The following is a 20,472-nucleotide window of genomic DNA, read 5'->3' on the forward strand; positions in this document are numbered from 1 at the left end:
AGGATTTGATCACATTTAGTGAATAGAACCAACATAGATGACAGACTGATAGTTGTTTTGTATTTTAATGATTTTACGAAATAAAATTCAATGGGGGAAAAAACAAAACAGCATGGAGGTTCCCCTGAGATGTCTGAATTACACACTACTGTAAAATGCAATAAAAATCCATTCTCACAGGTCTGATTCTGTTAAAAACTGCTCCTCAACGGCTCCCAACATTTTACCAGTTTCCCAAAAAACTAAAAACAAACAAAAAAAAAGAGTCAAATAGTGAAAGGATTAAATCCGCACCAACGCTCTGCAGAAATTTGAATAAAATGTTACGCTGGACCGAATTTTTCGGGAGAGTCGCCGCGCCTCCAACAGCCACGTGGCATAAACATTAGCAGTCCGACGAATAAAAGAAAAACACCTTCATGGAGCCACCGTCATCAAACGTCTATGCAGTTAATCACAACACACCAGCTCTCCACTCTCACAGCAGCACGTCTCTGAATAATCCAAATAAAACGTCTCCTAATGTGAAGCTTCTGCAGAACAACTTCCTTTTCCAAAAAAAAAAAAAGGGATCTGACCCTCGTCTTTATTTTTTTCTTTTTTAAGGTTGTTTCTATTTTCCTCTACAACAACCTACATGGTTTCCGTGACGCAGGTGAGTGTCGCTTTTCCGTCAGGAGGCTTGAACATGAGGCGAGTCGGACGTGACTCTCGACTGTTAGTCACAGCTACGTCGACGCCTCACAGCTAACGCTGCGATTAAAACACACACACACACACACACACACACACACACACACACACACACACACACACACACACACACACACACACACACACACACACACACACACACACACACACACACACACACACACACACACACACACACACACACACACACACACACACACACACACACACTCATACTCATGCAGGTTCAGTCAGATTGGAGTCTTCCTGACGGGACAGTGGTGGTGGTGGGGTGCCCCCGTGCTGCTGCGCCTCCACCTGCGGGCCTTCGCTCACAGTTTAGCAGCCATGAAGTTGATGTGAGGCTTGACCAGCGGGAACAGAGGCAGACTCCTCTTGAACTCCGTCATGTCCTGAACCAACGTGGGCTGGAAGAAAACACACAAACAATCAAACACACACAACCGCAGGTCAGACTGACATTCCCACTGAAACACCTCCACACATTATTCTGCTTTGTCAAAAAAAACTGTGTGATTGCTAAAAGAGGTACATGCACAATGTCTTCATGGTAACACCTCCAGTACTTTCACTTTGCTTTGTGGAACCAATGAAAGAGTTTTACATTATCGACTTATTGATGATACATGAATATGAACTCCATCATTTTTATTGACCTCAATAACAGCCAATGTACTAGTCACACAAGTTGGGAAAGTTAAGTTAAGTTAAACCCAGCCGTTACCTGAGGCAGGGAAGGAGCAGGGGCCAGGTTGACATCGTTCTGAGCGGGGAACTCTCCCACGATTGGACCTGGTGAACACAAACACACACAGTCACTTTAAACGGTAAACCTGACACCGAGTGAAGCCTATGTGAGCGACGCACGTCCACAGATACTCACAGGAGTCCATCTCTCTGGACAGGACGTGCACAGACACCTTGTGTCTCTTCTGGGCGCCGACTGTCAGACGATCCTGCAGAGACACAGACAAGTGGGTTTATGCACGCCTGACAACATCATCGCTATTACCAACCTTTTTGAGTTTTTTGAATTAATTATATAAATCCCTACATGATGTTTTACAAAAACCCGAACACAGTGAATCCATCAGAATCAGTTGGGGGAGTGACTTGGAGTGTTCAGCTCTCTTTTGGTAAAGCGTGGGCCCACATGGCCGTGCTTTTCTCTCATTGGTCTGGGATCAGTTGCGAAAGCCCCATGACCGTCTCTGGGTTATGGATTATATTAGAGTGAAGATTTGGCTCATCTGCAGTCGGCCAGCGCCAGCGTTGGTGACCGAAAAAAGGAAAAAGTGATTGCAGTTGATATGATATTAGAAATGCATTAGGTTTATTCTGCATGGGGACTGAAATGGTTTCTGCCGGGCCGAGATAATGCCAATTCTTTGAGCCGCCGTGTGTCTCTGGCCCTTTATCCCCCTTGAAACAGGCGGGCTGGCTGTCATTACAGCAGCTGATATGCTGTGAGCGCCCCGTGTCAGTGTCACCTCCACGGCTATGAATAGAAGCAGGAGACTGGGGGGGATCCAGTAAAACCATGTGTGTCTGTCCACACACACACACACACACACACACACACACACACACACACACACACACACACACACACACACACACACACACACACACACACACACACACACACACACACACACACACACACACACACACACACACACACACACACACACACACACACAGCAACAGCAGCAGCAGCAGCAGCATCAGGCAGTCGTGTGCAGACGGTACAACTGCCAATTCTTCTATTATCTGTCAAGAAGCTTATTATGAAAACGCTTGAACAAGGGATAAAGATATATAGATATATATATATATATGTTGTACGCTGAGATGAAGAGAGACTCAGAGGGTTAGTTGATTGTATTCTGAAGCTTTCAGTCATATTACTAAGTCTTCTGCAGCAGATGGATTTGCCCCATTGTAAATAAGTTATAAATGTCTATGTTCATGTTCCGATTTTTTTGTGTGTTTGGACATTTAAGCAAATGTGCGAGGAAAAAAGAAACTTAAATGATAGAGATAAATGATCAAAAGCTCCACCACAGATACTTAAACAGATGTTTGTGTTGTTTTCAAGGTCAGGTTGAACTTCAAGCTGCATCAGTTACCTTTAATAAATAAAACGACTTCTTTCCAGTTCATATTATGAAGTTGTCCGTCTATGTAACGCCAATTCGGTGAAGAATTTCTCAAACAAAAGTTCCGTACGTTTTATTAGTTTAGGTTTAGTTTCATGCACCACATATTATCAGTGGATTTCTCATTAGGACGGTACAATTAATTATGATTGATAGACCTCTGAAACATTTCATGACCCGTCCGTGTCATTAAACGCAGAGTTATCATTGTAATTTATGTTGCTGCCTCTGCCCTCGGTGCAGCGTTAACGGAAGCCACAAAGCAACACAATCAAAGTCCGACGAGCGTCACAAATTATCACTCCTCAAATAAAAATCTGTGGCAGTCTGGGGAATAGTCATTTCATCTTTGTTCTGCTGTAAAATCATGTTGGTGTTTCGATAAGAAATAACATGCTAACATTCTCAGATTTGTAATGTTGATTTCTGGTTTTAATGTCCACTCGTTAAAATGTGAGGATTAGAATTAATGACTGACACCCCCCCCCCCCCCCCCCCTCCACCCGAGTTAAGAGGAGGTTTAACAAAATTGAATCTCACAAAACACTTTTTTCATCCCAAGTCTCAGAAATGCCTGAATGGCCCATAATATCATGGTGTTTTTTAAAATAAAAAATGGACTAGTCGTCGTCGAACAAAAAGCCAATAATGGTTTAAACCAAATAAAATGTCTGTTTGAGATCTGGCCTGAGGACGCGTCTCCCACCGCTGACCTTCATCATACAACACAGGGTTGGCGCTACTTACTGTATAGAACTGTATCACGTTTTCTTTTGTCAGAGTCTTCAGATATCCCACTTCAATGTTATCTGCAACACACAAAAATAAAAGAAGTGTTAACAGAATCAGTTTTAGGCACATCCATCCCTGACGAGAGCGAACACAAGGTACATCTGAACCCACATTAGTGGTATAGATGATGGAAGGATGGATAATATGGCTTGTGCAAACTTTAAATTACTAATTTTTTTTGTTCAAACTGTACTTTTATCTTTGATGGATCACTAGTCTCTATAGAACTTATTCAGAGTGAAATACAATCAACTTCATTTAGGTGAAAGCTTTTTTATTGCTGCATAATGATGAAACTGAAACAACTGGGAGATTCACATTCTATTCCGTTTCTCTGCTCAGCTGACATCTGAGGTTTGCCAAATGTCATTTTTAAGATATTCCATTCAGTTTTATTGTTCGTCTTGATTTTCATTTTGTAATAATTTAGCTGGTTCGATTGTTATTTTAAAGATTTGGTTTATCACCAAATAAAAACGTGTCCTGAATCAAGCAAAGCGACACATTTAGCGAACAGCTAATCCCAAGCTGCTTTCACACGTGCACTGAAGTACAGACATTGTCCTGAATTTCTCCAGAGGTGGGGCTGCATGTGAGAACGCGAATGTCCGCAAATGTTGCTCCGGACATTCTCCAGACATTTCCTGCCGGTCCCCCTGGTATAATCTCTGGAGAATGACGGAGTGAGCCTGTGTGAGAACACAGCAGGAGACTCTCCAGAGAATGAATAGCAAGTGAGCTTTCCAATTTGCCCCTGACTGATGATGTTGTGTGTTTTCTGTGCCCTTGGCGTTGCACATCAGCTGCCTTCACTCCCCCTCCTCCACCACTGCTAGTATCAGTAATCACCACCACTCCCTTGGCAGCCTTTTCAATGTTGCCATCACTCAGAGCTTTAGGCAGATTACCCGTGAATCAGGCCCATTACGATCCATTACGGCACTCAGGAGAGCGCTGCTACAGTGAGGTGTGCTACTGCTGCAGATTATTACGGGCTTTAATCGATCCTAATTTGCACAGCTCTAAGCAAGATCCTTGCTCACCCCTGGGACCAAAACACTGATAAACCTCTTACAACTTATATTTGACTTTGTATGTAACATAAGCTCTTCATAATAGCTGGTAGATCGGATGAGAGTTTTAAATTTAATTCATTAAAAATGGGGCATTTCTGTAGTTAGCAGTGAGGCGCAGAGGACCGTTGGGAAACCTCCTCACCTCTGTCGAAATTATACTGCTGAGAGATGATCTCTCCCCAGTACTTGGCGCACTCGGCAGACAGCTTCTTGGGCTTGTCCAGGCGGCGGATGGCCAGGGCCTGGATGTGTTTCTGGAAGGCTTCATCGTTCATCTCTTCCACAGCCTTCTCCATGGTGCAGAGGAACGCCTCCACGCGGCTCTCCAGGTAGTGGGGTGCCTTCTCCGACTGGATGATGAAACGCAGCCCCTGGACACCGTTGGCCCGCCGGGGCCCGCTGAACACAATATAGCCTGCGAGGGAGGAAGATATGCAAGAGTTCAGCGGGAGCTAATATTACTAATTACACAATCTCTCACACACACGCGGCACTTTGCACATAGGTCTATTACACAACTTGTTCCGTATTTTTATATTTTTTTTTTAGTCAGACTTTGTTTTTATACTGCCCATTTTTTAAAAAAACTAATTCAGGGCTGTTACCTGTTGTTGGTGCTTACCTGTTGTTGAATTTTGTACTTTATACATTTACCTTTTTTTTTTTTTAAACAAAATAATCCCCCCCTGGAGATAAAAGACAATATAATTCATCTAGATAATATTATTAGGTACTGGTACTATTAATTCAGATCTGCTTCAATTGAAATTAGGTTCTAAAACAAAAAACTTTACAAAGATACGAGAATGTATAAGGTTATAGAGTCAAATGTAAATACTAAATCCATATTAAAACTGCATTAGTCTGAAAAAAAAAAAGCTCAAATTTCGAAGTGCCAAACTTTAGTGTCATTTTTTGTTTGTTTTTACAGGACTTGCAAACTAGGTGTGAAAATGCTATAGCTGTCATGTTGGACATGTTGGATTACCCAGCTGTTCTTTGGTTCTCAGGGTGTTGAAGCAGGGCTCCGAGATGATCTGACAGAACAGCTCCAGCAGCATGTTGTCGTGGGTCGTCTGCATGTCCGTCTGGTAGTAGATCTCAATGCCGCAGTTGTTGTGCACCTCGTTCCTTTGCTGATAAACATACCAGCCACCTGAGAGTAACAACAAAATATGGTTTTATTATTTTATTCAGTGTTGTAGATCATACAACGCAAATGTATTCACCAGGAAATTAATAACTATTGAGTTGAGGTTCCTCAATTCAACTGAATGAGCGGTCTGTATGTATTTGATACAGATACTGAGATGGTAAAGAAAAGGTTCAAGTCATCCACAACTAAATGTAGTAATTTGAATTCCCCCTTTTTCTAATGCTCCAGTTTAAAAATCAAACAAACAAACAGATAATGGAACAGGTAATGAAGACAGAATAAGATAACATAAGCACTTTAATTCCTTCCTGCTAAGTGTGTGCAGATTTAATTTAGATTATAAAGCCTGTAAAAGTTATAAAAGATTCTATCACAAACGTGCCTCGCTGAGATATGTGGAGAACGAGTGGTTTTGAGGTAGAATAATTTTTTCACAAAACCAAAATCCACAGTGATCCATGAACGGAGAGAAGCATGGAAATTAATTTCACCACCTTAATAATAATAATAATAATATATTTGATTTATAAAGCGCTTTTCATGGACCCAAAGCGCTGGGTCATGGACCTTAGATACATGCGTGTATATTATCCACTTATTCGCGTGTGTGCATAGTTGGGTGTGTCGAAAATATGATAAAGTCTAACTTGCATAAGTGATGAGCTGTTTCATTTGCAGATATGGAGTTAAGCCTGGGCACTTTGCTTGAGGCGCCGATTGAGTGTAATACACTACAAAAAAATGTTCAGATGGAGGACAGTGGTGACACTCCCCAGAAAGGCGGAGACATTCTGCTGAATAACAACATTGTCCTTTTTTTGCTGAGTGGCTCCAAATTGGTCTCCTCTAGCCTTTTATCTGTACTTGAAATATGCTGTCAGAGTCGTCCATTCATCCGAGGGGAGAACCGGGCTCCTTTTTTTACGCTCGGCTTCAGTTTGTTTGAGTCCAGTGTGATCAAGCTCACTTTGAATGGAAGACCAGTTAAGGCTGGGTAATGCAGGTACCTTTATGCACATGCTGACTGAGCACACTCCGGAGGGAGCGTTGCGCGCACAGTCCTCAAACACTCACCTTGCACTCTCCTGAGCACGTCAAAAGTTTCACTAAACTTCAGACGTTTGGAAAATGTAAAAAGTATAGAAATGAGCTTGTGTATCTTTTTGAAATTTGGTTCGTCAAAGGACGATAGAGTAAACACCATGGTGTCAGTGTGGCATAAACATAAAAAACATTTTCTTATATTTCAATTGCAGAGATGCCACAGAAAACATTAAGAAGTTAAGCTGTAGATTAGATTGTTTTCTAGCGATAGTCCTAGAGTGATTACATTTGGCCACAGATTTATATGAACTTCCTGCTCAGAAGCTTTCACCTCTGAGAGCAGTAATGTGTCTCTTGGACAAACTTTCAGCCAGTCAGTCTTTTTATAAGCCAATTTTGTGTTTACATCCTTCACGTCCTTCTCTTGTACCCCTGCTCTGCGTCTGACTGGCAGCCTGGAGCAGAGCCTGGAAAATCACTCGGGGAAACACAGGACGTCTCCAGGTGGCCCCTGTGCAGCTCTGGTTTTCCGTTCCACATCACTTGAGTTTCCTAATGTAATCCGACAGGCAGCACAGGTGCTTTGCTCTGCAGGTCCGCGTTCATCGTTGAACTGCTGAGAGGAGGGTGTGGACTCACTTTGCCCAATGACGTTCATTTCCACTCAGTTATGATCCTCTGGGGGAAACGACGGATACCGAATTTAATCAAGTCCTTACAAACGCAAGCCGGCATCACCAATGACGAGGGTAGGAGCACTGAGTGAGAACCCTTCTGCATGGTTGCCATGGAGACAGGCATGGCTGACCGATGGTGAATCAAAGCGCATAACCTGTGTGTGTGTGTGTGTGTGTGTGTGTGTGTGTGTGTGTGTGTGTGTGTGTGTGTGTGTGTGTGTGTGTGTGTGTGTGTGTGTGTGTGTAAAGGACCTACCGTCTGGAACCTGCACCTCTCTGTAGCGAATCAGTTGGCTCGGGAGGAGGGGCTTCGTGTGAGCGTGCTCAATGAGCGTGTCCTCCACCATTTGCATCATGCCAAGAGCCGACTGCGATTGATTAGAGCGATGGACAAAATGCATTTTAGTCCACAAAAAACTTGAGTAACAGTATTTTTAAGAAAAATAAGAAGTAATAGCGCCAATAACCTTAATCAAGTGTTTTCTGTAGCTGTGGATCAGACCCTGCACAGTGTTCAGGTGGAACTTTGAACTGTTTTTTCTACATAACTGCTTCAGCTCAGTTATATCCTTCGAATATATATATGTGTTAATGGCTCATTCCAAAGCATCTTTGAATGCAGGTCTTGGCTCTGACTGGACTCCACTCCAAAAAGTGGAATTTTCCATGTTTGATGTCATTCTGTGGTAGATTTACTTTTATGTGTAGAGTCATGCTGCATCACCCAAATTGAGATAGCCACCCTGAACCTGTAGGATTATTTCTATTCTTCATAGCTGTAACTTAGATAAAGATGTGAGCATATTTTAAGACAATTTTATACATTGGCGCAGGTAATTCCAAAAAGGGTTAACTCCCTATTTTCTTGGTATGTTACAAACACCAGAGCCTTGATATGAAGAGAAAGTTTCGAATTCAGATATTCGAAGGAAAAGAGGAAAAATTACCTGAGCTGCTAATAAAAATACAATGACTCCAAACAAACCTCCTTGGTGATGTTTCCATGGAGAAGGGTTTCAATATGTAACCGTGACAATAGCTGAGGTAGGAAGGCCTTGAGGCGCAGAAGAGTTACATCTGGAAAACAGATCACAGACAGGAGCAATCAATCAAAGAGCAATTTCACATGCTGAATCAGTAAAAACAGAATAACTGCTGCGAGTGGCAATTTACAGTTCACTGTACAGCACTTCCGTCACAGAAAAGAAAAACCTTAACCTTATTATCATGCAAGACAAATACACAAAAGTCTGTCTCAATATGGGCAGGCCAATCTGAATTCAAGCAACATCTGACCCACATTGAAGTATGGGTACCAACAGGGACACACACATGGACATTATCGTTTGTTGGGAACAAACAGCAACAACACACAAAAAAGAAAAGAAGATCTCAAAGAATGTAGAGTGTAAGGACACTGATAAGGGAAAAAGCAGTGGTAATTGGAGGCCCTGGTGTCTGGGTTACAGGCCTCGACCCGGCAGGTTAATTGAGTTTCGTGTGAATCCAAGGAGTCTTTATTAAGCTCTGTGGTAAAAACATAACATCCCCTTCAGGATCCAGACTGCCACTGCAAAGAAGAAAGACTGCAGCGAGGGAGGCATCTGCTGGAGAACATACTCGGCATTCAAATGAGGATTTAGGGAGGAAGACTGAAGGAGACAACAGCCTGGAGAACAGAGGAGTGGCAAAATAATCTGACTGTATGCCAAACACCTTAAACTTTATCTTCACTCAAGGCTACTTTTTAACGCTGCAGATTTCACTAAAGCCAGTTTGGCCCACAAAAGAAAAGGAGCTAATAAGCACAAAATGAAAAGAAGTTGGAACAAGGGCTGGGACTGTTGAGACAAAAGCAAAGAGAGAGAGATATTAGGAGCAGCGCCTCACCATCCAGAGCCTCTCTGAGCTCATCTTTGGTCCAAGCAACCTCAGTCATTAGTAGACGGAGGTAGTACATGGCGTGCTGGTGAGGCTGCTCGGCTCTGAAGTTAATCAAAGACCTCATGTACTGCGGGGGGAGAGAGAGAAGTCAGTTCAACATCATGGACTAAAAGAGTCAAAAAATACTTCTGATGACACTTCCCCCCAGCTAAAAGGGTTTAAAGTCAGCCGTTTAATGGAATGATCAAACTATTTTTGATGACCATGACTTCATCACAATCTTGTATGATGGTGGCGGCGTTGCAGTCGGGGCTTACCGCTTCCTTGATGATGTCAAATCGCTTCTCGTCGACCTCAAATGTGGCCATTTTCTCAATGATCTTCTTCAGCAGGATGTGCTGTTTGTCATTGTAACCTTTGACAGACAGCTGCAGCAGATAGTGACAGAGGACATGTGGTATATTATCAACAGAAACACCAGCTTAGCACAGATACGGGGGTCAGTGTCTGAGAGACCATAATGTAGTCTTATTTATAAAGTTACAGTTTTGAAGGATTTATCTGTAATGTGCTAATAATTTCTGGCTGACCAAATGATTGTGAAGAAAATCCCATCACTGCCCATCTTATGATGTGTCACCCTCACAACAATTCATTTCACAAAATGTCACTGCAGTTAGTTGCCAAAAATATTCCAATAAACTTTGACTAAAAATGTGTAGGAGTGTACATACATACAAAAAGTGTTGATAAATGCTGATATTCCAGTTCAATACAATGTGTAAATGTATAAATGTAAATCTACATATGTAAAACACTTTATAATATAAAACAAAAAAAGACAATTTAATGTATTTGGACAGAAACGATAAAAAGGTAGAAAATCCTCATCAGATATGGGTCTGTTGAGTAGATTGATCTTCATAAGGAAGCATCACTTCTCCTCCATCAGCGCAAACATATTTCATTGTCGTCTCGCAGGAAGACGGAATAGACTTAATTAGATGATGATGAGGTTTTCCGATGCAAATTGGTATCATAAAAATGGAAGGAAACAGTTGTGGTTATTTAAAGCCTCTACTTTGCGATGTGATCCACACCTTGTGGCCCTTCATGATTCAGCAAAAAGCTCCTGCTACATGGCTACGCCCTCAGACTCATCTCATCGCTCGCCTCTGCGTCGCTAAGTCCCTGCGCTGACACCTGTTAAAAGTAATCTCTCCTAACATCATTAACCTTGACAAAAACCCCAGCCAGCAACACCAATACTGCTGACTCGAAATCATGCAGTCCATCACACAGCCACACAGCCAGTGTGTTGGACAGTAGTGTAAAAGGACGCACCATAATCATAAATCTACTGGGAGACTTATAATAAATGCAGGTTACTGGGTCAGATGACAAAAAGGTGCAGAGGGTTAGTTGGGAATTTAGAAAAGTTAAAAACAAAACACCACCTCAATTAATTGTCACTCATGGGCAGGTTGTTACTTTGCTGTGCAACATTAAATCCCTGACACACAACTGTATTCATAAAGCAGCACTCATAACTACGTCCCTCAAACCTCCTGGTTACAGATTCACTTCCAGCTTCTTTTCTCTTTGTGCCTCTACTACCTGTATGACACTGGTAGAAGTGAGAGAATGGCAGGCAAAAAATAATAATAATAATACAGAGTAGGTCAAATTGTGCCATTAATTATTTCTCCTTTCTTCTGCATTGATGTTCACAGACTGAATATATCACCCTGAATGAATTTTGGAAGTGGATCTGTAATAGTAGCCACTTGTACAGATATCGTTGAAAATTCTCAGTGTCCAATAAAAAACAAAAAGCCATTATATCGATTAATCTAAAAGTTGGTATTTGTGGGTCACACAAACGACTTCACACCATCACACCGAGTGCAGAACACCAAGACATTTCCACACCGTCAAAGCCTCAGAGTGGACCACTCACTGGCGCCTCACCTCCCTCCACAATTCACACAGCTTACTTACGAGGATGGCATTCATCCCTGAGGCTACGCCATACACCAGCCCGGCCAGGCTGGCTGCATATGTATACTCTTTCAAATCATCCTTCAGTAACCTGAGTAACAAGTAGGTCATGTTGCAGTGCAGGGGATCAGTGTATAGGTAGCGACTAATGGGAGGGAAAAAGAACAACAACAAAAAAATTAAATGTTTGCAAGAGGGGTTCTCAAAAAACCCAAAATCCAGTACAATAAAAGTATGAGAAGAATGATAGTGAGAGTATGTATATGCAGCCTGGTGACCAGCTCTTTGTCCAGCAAGACTGGCAAAAACTCTTTCTACCAATACAACCACCAATTCAGATCAACCCGCAATTCAATCCAATTTCACTGGTTGAACATTGCCTGGTGTTCACTACAGGTGTGCAATCACGCCCAATACATCTGACACGGACAACAATTTGGTTTGTCGAAAAATGTGAGACAATAAAGTAACACCTCCACAGTGGTCAAGGGTTTCATGGAAGATGGGTGAGATGAGAATAAGGATCGATGGAGAATGAAAAGCAGGATGCAGACTGAAAACAGCCTGAGCTGAGACCAACTAGGTCGAGGTCACAACATTTTTGGGAAGAGAAAGTAAAAATGTTCTCAAGTCACATAGGTTAAGTCTCAAATTTTCAATTACTTTGATGATACAAATAATGATTTGTATTAGAACAAAGTATTTCTGTAATAGATATGCAGGTATTTTTCATTATTCATAATGTGATAAAACCTTGAATCAGGTCTGGGATGCTGCGTGTGGGCAATGGGAAAGAATACTTACATACATCCCATAGACGGTATTTTGGAGGTCATAGTTCAAACCAGCTAGCTCGGCTGCATATGCATACTCGTTGAGGGAGTCCTTGAGGAGCTCCAGGTATAAATATGCCATGTTACAATGCAATGGGTCCACATATGCAAACGGGCTGTAGAGGAAATGGCAGCGGTTAAACAAAGCATAGACACAAAGCGTAGACATAAGCCTATATATTTTACTCATGGTAGGGGATGAAGACACAACAAGCACAGCACACGAGTGCTGTTATTAACTGCACTTATTTAGGGTGTAATAATTACAGTATGTAACCATCCTGTACAGCATTCACCATGGAAGGACGTCTAGTTTGGAACCAACTTATTACAGATTGGTATAAAACCAATAATTACAGTCTAATAGACTAACACTGTCTAATTACAGTCACACCCAGAAGGGTTTTGCCGTATTTCAGTTGTCGGCTACGGCTAAACCAAGCTAATCCAGCCAATCCCAGCAGTAACGTGCCAACACTGGAAGAAACCTATAAGTTAGAATAATGTGTTTGGAAGCATTATGGCAACATTAGTGAATTATAGCAAAACTGGACAAGGAAGCAGGTGCAACTATTCCTTTTATACAGTGAATCCTGTAGAGTATTGGCATTAACCTGCCTTAATTAAACCCAACTGAGGAGCTACAGGTTGTAGATTTGCTTTGCTGCTACTTTCCTGTTCCTGTCTTAATTTGTGAGAGCATCTATCCTTTCTGATCTGGTCTCATTTAATATGCAACTGGAGTTGTAAAGTTAAGCTACTATTAATACAAAATGAATACTTCCTATCAGCTTCTTTAAGGCAATCAAACCTATATTTGTTTTTTGAAAGGCTACAGGAGTTGTTGACCCAACCTCTTACAATTGATTACAACAAAAAACATCTATATCTTGATACTTTTCTGAAAACTGCACTTTTTGTGGACTAATTATGTTTAAATATTATTTAATATGGATGGTTTGGTACTGTGTTTGTAACGGTACTTTTAGTTATTGGAAAGGAATAAGAGCTCCTTGTCTAAACAAGTTTGGAAATGAGTAAAGTTCTACCGGAGTAAGAGGTTGATTTACTAGGTAGTACCTGGTGCCAGGGTGCACGGTTATTTACACACCTGAAGAACTCAAAGTTCAGGCATGCCTTGGGCAGGAAGAACTTGTCGTCCTGCTTGAACCACACTTTGCTCATGGCAGTGTCCTGGAAGAAATAAAAAAACGCAAAGGCAGTTATGATTTTCATATTCATTCAACATTCCCTCTGGGCCAACAAAGCTCACTTCAGCTACACATCATAATCAGACAGTGGACATTAAGTTACTTTGATGAAAGATTAAATATATTGTACGTTAGCATTAAAAGAAAAAAAGAAAACAGTGGTTCTCATCTTCTCTTTCCTACAGAGAATGGAAGATGTACCGTGATCTCTCGTGATGGAAACAACAGTACTGCGTTTAACGTCTCACAAGACAACAATCTTTTATTACCATATGAAAGCGTAGGAGATATGTTACAATATGCAGTTAAGCAGGGACTTAGATAATGAAGAGTGACAGGACTTTCATGACCAGCACAGCAAAAATTCTTGCCTTGATCAAAGTGGGGACTGACGGAGAATCTTTCTCAAGAGGGTAGATCTCGAAGTTGGTTGGGATGAACTCGTTTTTCATGGGCAACTTGAACTTCCCGTTGAGGTCTGCATTTCCCCATTTCTGAAAGACAGGAAAACATTCAGCAAACAGCGTCTCACCCTCACAACAAAGCAGAAAATGTGACTCCCAGTATGACTCTCTGGTTTGATTAAGGCACTGTGACTTCAGTCATTTACCTTGATGGTCTCTTCGGAGATGGCCTCCTGTTTGTACTGTGTGCCATACCATTCTTCTGTCTTGTCAGTTTGACCTTCAAATGACTTTGACACAACTGCAACTCTGGAAAAATTAGAAAAAACTGGGTCACATTGTATGGATACAAATACATCTCTGTCAGAGATGATTACATACTGTCTTTATATAACCACTCCACAATATGAGATACTTAGTATTAGTATTCTATTTGAGGTAGTGGAGATCCACCAACATGTTTTGCCTCTAACTGATGAGGCAAGTTAAGAATATATGCCAGTAGAGCTGCAGCAGCCCTCTGTGTGCTGCAATTATGTGGTTGTGCTTCACTGGAACCAAAAAAGCATTAATGCCATCAAAAATAGCAGTAGTAGATCCTCAATTGTTAAACAACAAAACAAGGAGGGCTCAAAACAAAGCAAAAGCAAAGTGTATATTATCACCAAGCGTGACGACGTGCTGTGACTTCACTTACAGCTGCCTAAATGAGACACATAAGGGAACACTGTTCTGAATTCAAAGCAACGCTGGTGAAAGCCCAAGGTTAAAAACAGCCACATTGGTAAAGGAAGAGACTGGCATGAAAACTATCAGGGTCAGCCAGTGAGCGCACGCAATCTCCTCCAAGGTAAGCATTTAGGAATAGCATCATCACACATCTGCAACTTCGCTTGACTCAACGGTCAACAGCATCCCATAACATTATTAACTGTCAAAGGTTACATATACGAGAAATTAGATATAAATATAGGGGCCAGTGAATATTTTCTATGTAAAGTTACAGTGGAGTAGAAGAGAATGAAGTCGCACTCCCTTTGTGTGAGTTGTGATCTGAGCAATGACTGTATAAAAGATGTATGGCACGTCTTCACTTCCTCCCACTGCACAAAAAGTAAAGTCAAGATATCCCAGATACAGCTATACTGTTATCTTTTGCTGGTGACGTCATTTAGAGTTGGGTTTCTGTGCAGTTGTGATCAGGGAGTGGTGTTAGGGTGTCGAGGTCCCACCAATACACCCACCATTCAATTGAGAGTTAATGTCAGCTGTCAATCATGATGTCTAAACCACTTTTCATTGCATTGAATAACTAATTCAAAACCAAACTATGCAAAACTCCTGATAAAACAACTTAGCTGGTATAAGTCTGCTGTGATATTAGCCATGTCCACATTTCTGTATTCATTATATACACATTATACATCTAACTGACCTGACGTGTTCTGGTCTAAGCTTGTCCAGCACCATCTCAATCAGATCTGGTCTGAAGTCCTCCAGAAGGTACTCTGCTGCTAGCACCTCTTCAAGAGGGTAGTACTGAAACACAGAGCAGAGAGTCGTTACCGTTGTGCAGCTCGAGGTGTGGCGGTTTACAGTCAAACATTTGTGGAAAAGACAGAGAAATCAAGTCCTTCATTTATTTACTGAAAATTTAGGCTGTTGTAGCTTTTACAAAATAAAAATGGAATAACTGAAAAGAAGCCTGCTAACTGTCTAGACAATGAAGGTTAGAAGAAATACTTGTGACACTTCACTGTGTGTGTGTGTGTGTGTGTGTGTGTGTGTGTGAAAGAAAAAACAAACGTTTGTATAGTCAAACCTGCTGAAAGAAAATTCCTGTACTTGTACTGTGCATATGTGACCTCTAGATACTTAAGTCAATGAGCCTTGTCATGACAATCAAAGAGAAATTGAAATAAAAGACAGAAATAAATAAAAGCCCAGACTAATTCTGACTGTGACTCTGCAAAATCTCCATTTTCTCAATGCAGAGCCAACAGGAGCACCACGCAACCCGATGAAGACAGCAGGTACTGACGTTATGAGCTGCATCGGGTCTCCATGGAAACAACATTTTGTAGATGGAGAGGGGACCTACATGTAGTAAACCAGCCACTTTAGAGGTGTAGCCACGGGGTCGCTCCTTGTCCTTGAACCTGAAGGCCACTTTGTTTAAATCCTACGGAGAGAAGATGGAGATTGAGGCTGTAACAGGTGAAGTCACGACACAAAGAAAAGTGAAATTTTGAAACCGATTCTAGAAAGGGAGAATTACACAGAAAGATAAACTTTTTACACTGCTGTATAAATTTGTTTTTAATACTATCCAGCCTTATTTGACATGGCATAGCGTGACATAGCAGAGAAGATGCAGAATGTAGCTGACAGGTCTTCAGCCTCTGCTGTCAATGTCTCCACTAACCAGAAATGAAGAGGTCAAGTTTGTCCTGCCCCTCCGCCTAAAATACTGTCGCTCGATAGACAACATTAATTACCTTGCACTCCTCGAACACCCACTCCTGAGGTCCCTCAGTACGCAGTTTCTGGATGTATTGGAACATGTGGAAGATGATGTCCTCAACGTGTACTGCAATGACACACAGATCACGCCTGAATTAATGATCTTCACCCAGACATGCATGTAACTATACTCAAATAATGCATAGCCACATGCAAAAATAAAACATTTGCAAAAAGTCAGTGAACAACATGTAGGGTAAACACTTACAAAGGCCCTCTTCAGTCAAGTCCACATTGATGATGAAGAACATGAATCCTCTGGCTCCTTCTTTTTGCCCTCCAACAAGTGTGTTCACCCAGCCTGAAAACAATTTGGTAACGATTTACAACATTTTTATTGTTGTTTAGTTGTGAATTGATTTTTTTCCTTTTTTTATGATTGAAAATTAAAACCTCTACAAAACCTTAAAAGTATACTCGGCGTACTGGTAAATACTGAATTAGGAAAGTCTGCTGTGGTGGGAAATTACTTAAACCTTTGGGTTGAGAACATTTTACACATTTTATTTTTGTTTCTATTATTTGTAATCATCTACTGTTCTATAAAAAAAAATCTACATATTACATACCCCAGATGCTATAAATATGTTTGTCACTCTCCCGCAGCCCTACTTTATGTCTTACCTTTAGATTTCAGCTCGGACAGCAAACTTCCAGGTCCTTCGTGTCCAATCAGATGCCCTAGATAATGTCCTGGGTTAGACTTGTAGTACTTCTGGAGGTCCGAGATCGGGAAAGTCACATAGAGGTTCCTGATGTCCTTGATTGGCACCACTTTGTAGAATTGCTGTTACAGACAACAAAGAGCATTACATATATCATCAGCATATGTCATCTTAAACATTATGTTAACTGCTCTAGAATGTATTGCAAACTACATAAGACAGATACGTGTGCAGCTCACTCTGAGGTGCTCCTCCTGGAAGGGATGCTCTGGGAATTCAGGCAGAGGGACGCTCTTGTTCTCCACTTCTCCAAACAGCTTAACCACCATGGAGGTCAAATCATCTAATGATTCTGTAGGTGTAAAAATGTTTGGACTCATTTGTTATTTAGCTAAGATTTACATTAAAGTTAAAATACAACAGGTAGGTCATATTAGTGCAAAGGAGATCCAGCTATGAATTTGAAGAATTAGAAACATTTTTAAAAATTCAGCGCCGTACACAAGTGGGCTGAGGAAAAACTATTTAAGATGGCATCTATCCACACATTAGCATATCATAACCAATCATTCTGAGATGCGTGTAATTATCATATACAATTGAGACCATCTTTCTTTCATTCAAGGCTGTGTAATATCAGTAGTAGTTTAGATTGCATAACAGGAAGAGGGTGTTGTACTTTGTATTTTCAGAGTTTCTCAAGGTTTTCTCTAAATGACAAATGATAAAAAGGGTAAGAAGGGGTGAAAGGCCAGTCGGAAGAGATCATTCCCACCATATTCAGCAAAGCTTAACAGGAGGCAAACAGTATAAACAGGCAGATACAGTATGAAAGAGAGGAGGTGAGGGGCACACTGTTCATGGACAAAGGTTTACGAAACGCTATAACCAGCATTAGGTAGAAGCCATTAGGTCGAAAGCTTTGGTTATGAGACCAAGCTAAAACTTGGTTTGATGGGGAGGTTTTTGAACATTGAAACATCTGTGAGATATGCAATCTTACCTCTCCCCAACACACACAGCCCCATGAGGTTAGAGGAGTAATATGTGGAGTGAAACTGCAGGAGCTCTTGACGGATGTCAATTCCATCCTTGGATGGTCTGGTCTCAAGGGTCAACTTGTTACCTGTAGGAGACATAAAATCAGTCCAACGGATACATCGATGTGTCAATATTTTTTTGTTGTTTGGTTTAAAACATTCCATGACTTCGTGGAACAAATGTAATAATCAATCTTTAAAATATTTTTTTGTTTTTTTAAATCCAATTCATTTGGCTTCCTCTTCATTGTTCAATGGCAATTATTAATGTAGTTTTATTACATAAATTAAAAAAGTATATATTGACAGATCATTAGACAGCGTATGATCGCAGGGCGAAACAATGACTGATCCTCCTTTTAGAAAACGAAGGAATCAGCCACATAAAAACATCAACACACTTGTGAGTCTTTCGATCAGAGAACCCGACAGGCTGAGGAACATTTTTATGACCAGACTTCATAACGTCATAGTGAAATGAGTCTGTCAAGCACAAGGAAAAGCTGCTTCCTCATCTGTGAATTAACCTAATTTCAAATACAGCTGCAGCTGATATGCAGGACCTCAGACCTCTTTCTGATACAGAGTACAGATCAATCTGGAGAAGATTATGTTGGTCTGCAGGAGCACGTGACTATCAGGCCTGTCTGATCCTTTTCTATTTTTAACTGGAATAAAGACTATATAATTCAAGACTGCCATCGGGTGGCTATTTTAAGCACAGAGCTACTCCTTGTTACTTATATGAAGTAAGCTCATAGCAGGCTATGAGAGTCTGAATAGATATCGTGAAGAAAAAAATATTTATTGCCCATATTGATTTACAAAATCATGTCCTTCACAAATTCAAGGTATTAATGGTGCCCAATATGTTCAATATTCATCATAATTAATCAATAGCCAAAATCATAAATCTCTCTGCATCAAAATACCTGTCTTCAAACAATACATAAGTGTATTAATAGAAATTCCATATATGCATGATGTTACACAGCTATTGAATTTTACAGACAGACATGATTATCCAACATAACATAATATTGATAAGATATAATAGGCAGGAAGTCAATATAAACAATATAATCATGTAGTTCAAGTGTACATTGGTGGTAACTCTGGAGGGTTTCTTCTACCTGTTCCAAATTTACTGAAGGGATGGTTAGGGTTGCCAGTGGCCTTCTCCAACTGAAACAGCCTCCATGCATCATTCATGAGGTTCTTCTCGTGCTCCGAGTCCACAGCGTTCACCTCTCGGTCCTTGCAGCTCTCATCAAACAGCGGGCACAGGAAGAACTGGGCAAACCTACAGAGATTGCAAAAGGTCGATCAATTTGACATTGCACGTTATAGCTAAGTATGTAGAGTAGAGGCACCTTTTAGATTTAAAATAATGACACTTGGTGCTTTGTAATTTCAAACATCTTAAGATGAACTTCTACCCTCGTAGATCAATTAAATATTTCTGAGAGGAAGTAATTTGTTGTTCAGGGTTAATTGACAGTTGCCTGTGTGTATACTATTATGTTTTCATTTTAAAATGGCGTTCTAAAACACAAACAATCTCCGTCTAGATGAGCGTTTTAGATCCGTTTCAGTTTAAATCCGCAGTGATGAGAAAAAAACATTTGCATGAGTATAGTGTGGGCAACTGCCATGCAAATGAGGAACTGATAAGAACACCACATTTGAATGTTTTAAAAGCAGGCCACAGGTCTGGTGCAGTGGATTTGAAGGTTTAAGGAACAGGAGGCATATTTTACAAAGTCATGTCTAAAATCCTTGTTGGATGTAACTGCTGGTTGCTTAAATCAATTAAAGCGGCAGTAAGTGATTTTGAACCGATACACGTTTTGTAAAAATCTGTGAATATTTGCCCACAGTCCGTGAGCTGTTGGCTCTGTGTGCTGAAATAAAAATCGTCACAGCCCTGGCTCTGTAAATTCATTTTAAAATATGGTGCGAAATGCGTTTGTAAACATTTCTCCCTGACACCTCAAGAGACGTGCTAGCAGACGCCACGACTCAGGGGTTTTGGCCTCGTGGTTTGCAGGTCGCCTAAACCTCCCATACCTGAGGCTGCGGGTTCGCGGCCTGGTCAGTGCACTTAAATTATCAACAACAACAAAGAGAGGGGCAAGCTTTCTCCAAAATCGCTAATTGCCCCTTCAACAGTCCTTGCAAGAAAATCAAACCACGACCCTTGTTCTTAGAAGTGAAACGATGGAGGCACTCACAAACTCACAGCCATTGGCCTACCATAAAATGGTGCATCGAGAAAATAATTACACAC

At 41.0% G+C, this 20,472-nt stretch overlaps 1 protein-coding gene across 4 annotated transcripts in view; it reads right to left on the minus strand.

The window, feature by feature from the left end:
• ide (insulin-degrading enzyme) overlaps positions 1-20,472 on the minus strand; it is a 24,330-nt gene continuing 3,858 nt past the window's right edge. For 3 of the 4 annotated variants that reach the window (XM_047334867.1, XM_035606766.2, XM_047334868.1), the window contains exons 4-25: positions 19,316-19,485; positions 18,146-18,268; positions 17,382-17,494; positions 17,102-17,264; positions 16,686-16,778; positions 16,453-16,544; positions 16,056-16,136; positions 15,390-15,493; positions 14,161-14,263; positions 13,922-14,044; positions 13,451-13,533; positions 12,311-12,455; positions 9,823-9,933; positions 9,512-9,632; positions 8,607-8,698; positions 7,878-7,989; positions 5,733-5,900; positions 4,887-5,159; positions 3,624-3,685; positions 1,598-1,670; positions 1,439-1,506; positions 1-1,121 (exon numbers count right to left, since the gene is read on the minus strand). In XM_047334867.1, the coding sequence (XP_047190823.1) occupies positions 1,026-1,121; positions 1,439-1,506; positions 1,598-1,670; positions 3,624-3,685; positions 4,887-5,159; positions 5,733-5,900; positions 7,878-7,989; positions 8,607-8,698; positions 9,512-9,632; positions 9,823-9,933; positions 12,311-12,455; positions 13,451-13,533; positions 13,922-14,044; positions 14,161-14,263; positions 15,390-15,493; positions 16,056-16,136; positions 16,453-16,544; positions 16,686-16,778; positions 17,102-17,264; positions 17,382-17,494; positions 18,146-18,268; positions 19,316-19,485 (2,569 nt within the window). In that variant the 3' untranslated portion in view covers positions 1-1,025. Of the gene's footprint in view, positions 1,122-1,438; positions 1,507-1,597; positions 1,671-3,623; positions 3,686-4,886; positions 5,160-5,732; positions 5,901-7,877; positions 7,990-8,606; positions 8,699-9,511; positions 9,633-9,822; positions 9,934-11,506; positions 11,652-12,310; positions 12,456-13,450; positions 13,534-13,921; positions 14,045-14,160; positions 14,264-15,389; positions 15,494-16,055; positions 16,137-16,452; positions 16,545-16,685; positions 16,779-17,101; positions 17,265-17,381; positions 17,495-18,145; positions 18,269-19,315; positions 19,486-20,472 lie in introns of all 4 variants that reach the window. The other variant, XM_047334869.1, reaches the window with a different exon arrangement.

This window comes from Scophthalmus maximus, chromosome 10, assembly GCF_022379125.1.
Source record: "Scophthalmus maximus strain ysfricsl-2021 chromosome 10, ASM2237912v1, whole genome shotgun sequence".
NCBI classification, from domain to species: Eukaryota; Metazoa; Chordata; class Actinopteri; order Pleuronectiformes; family Scophthalmidae; genus Scophthalmus; species Scophthalmus maximus.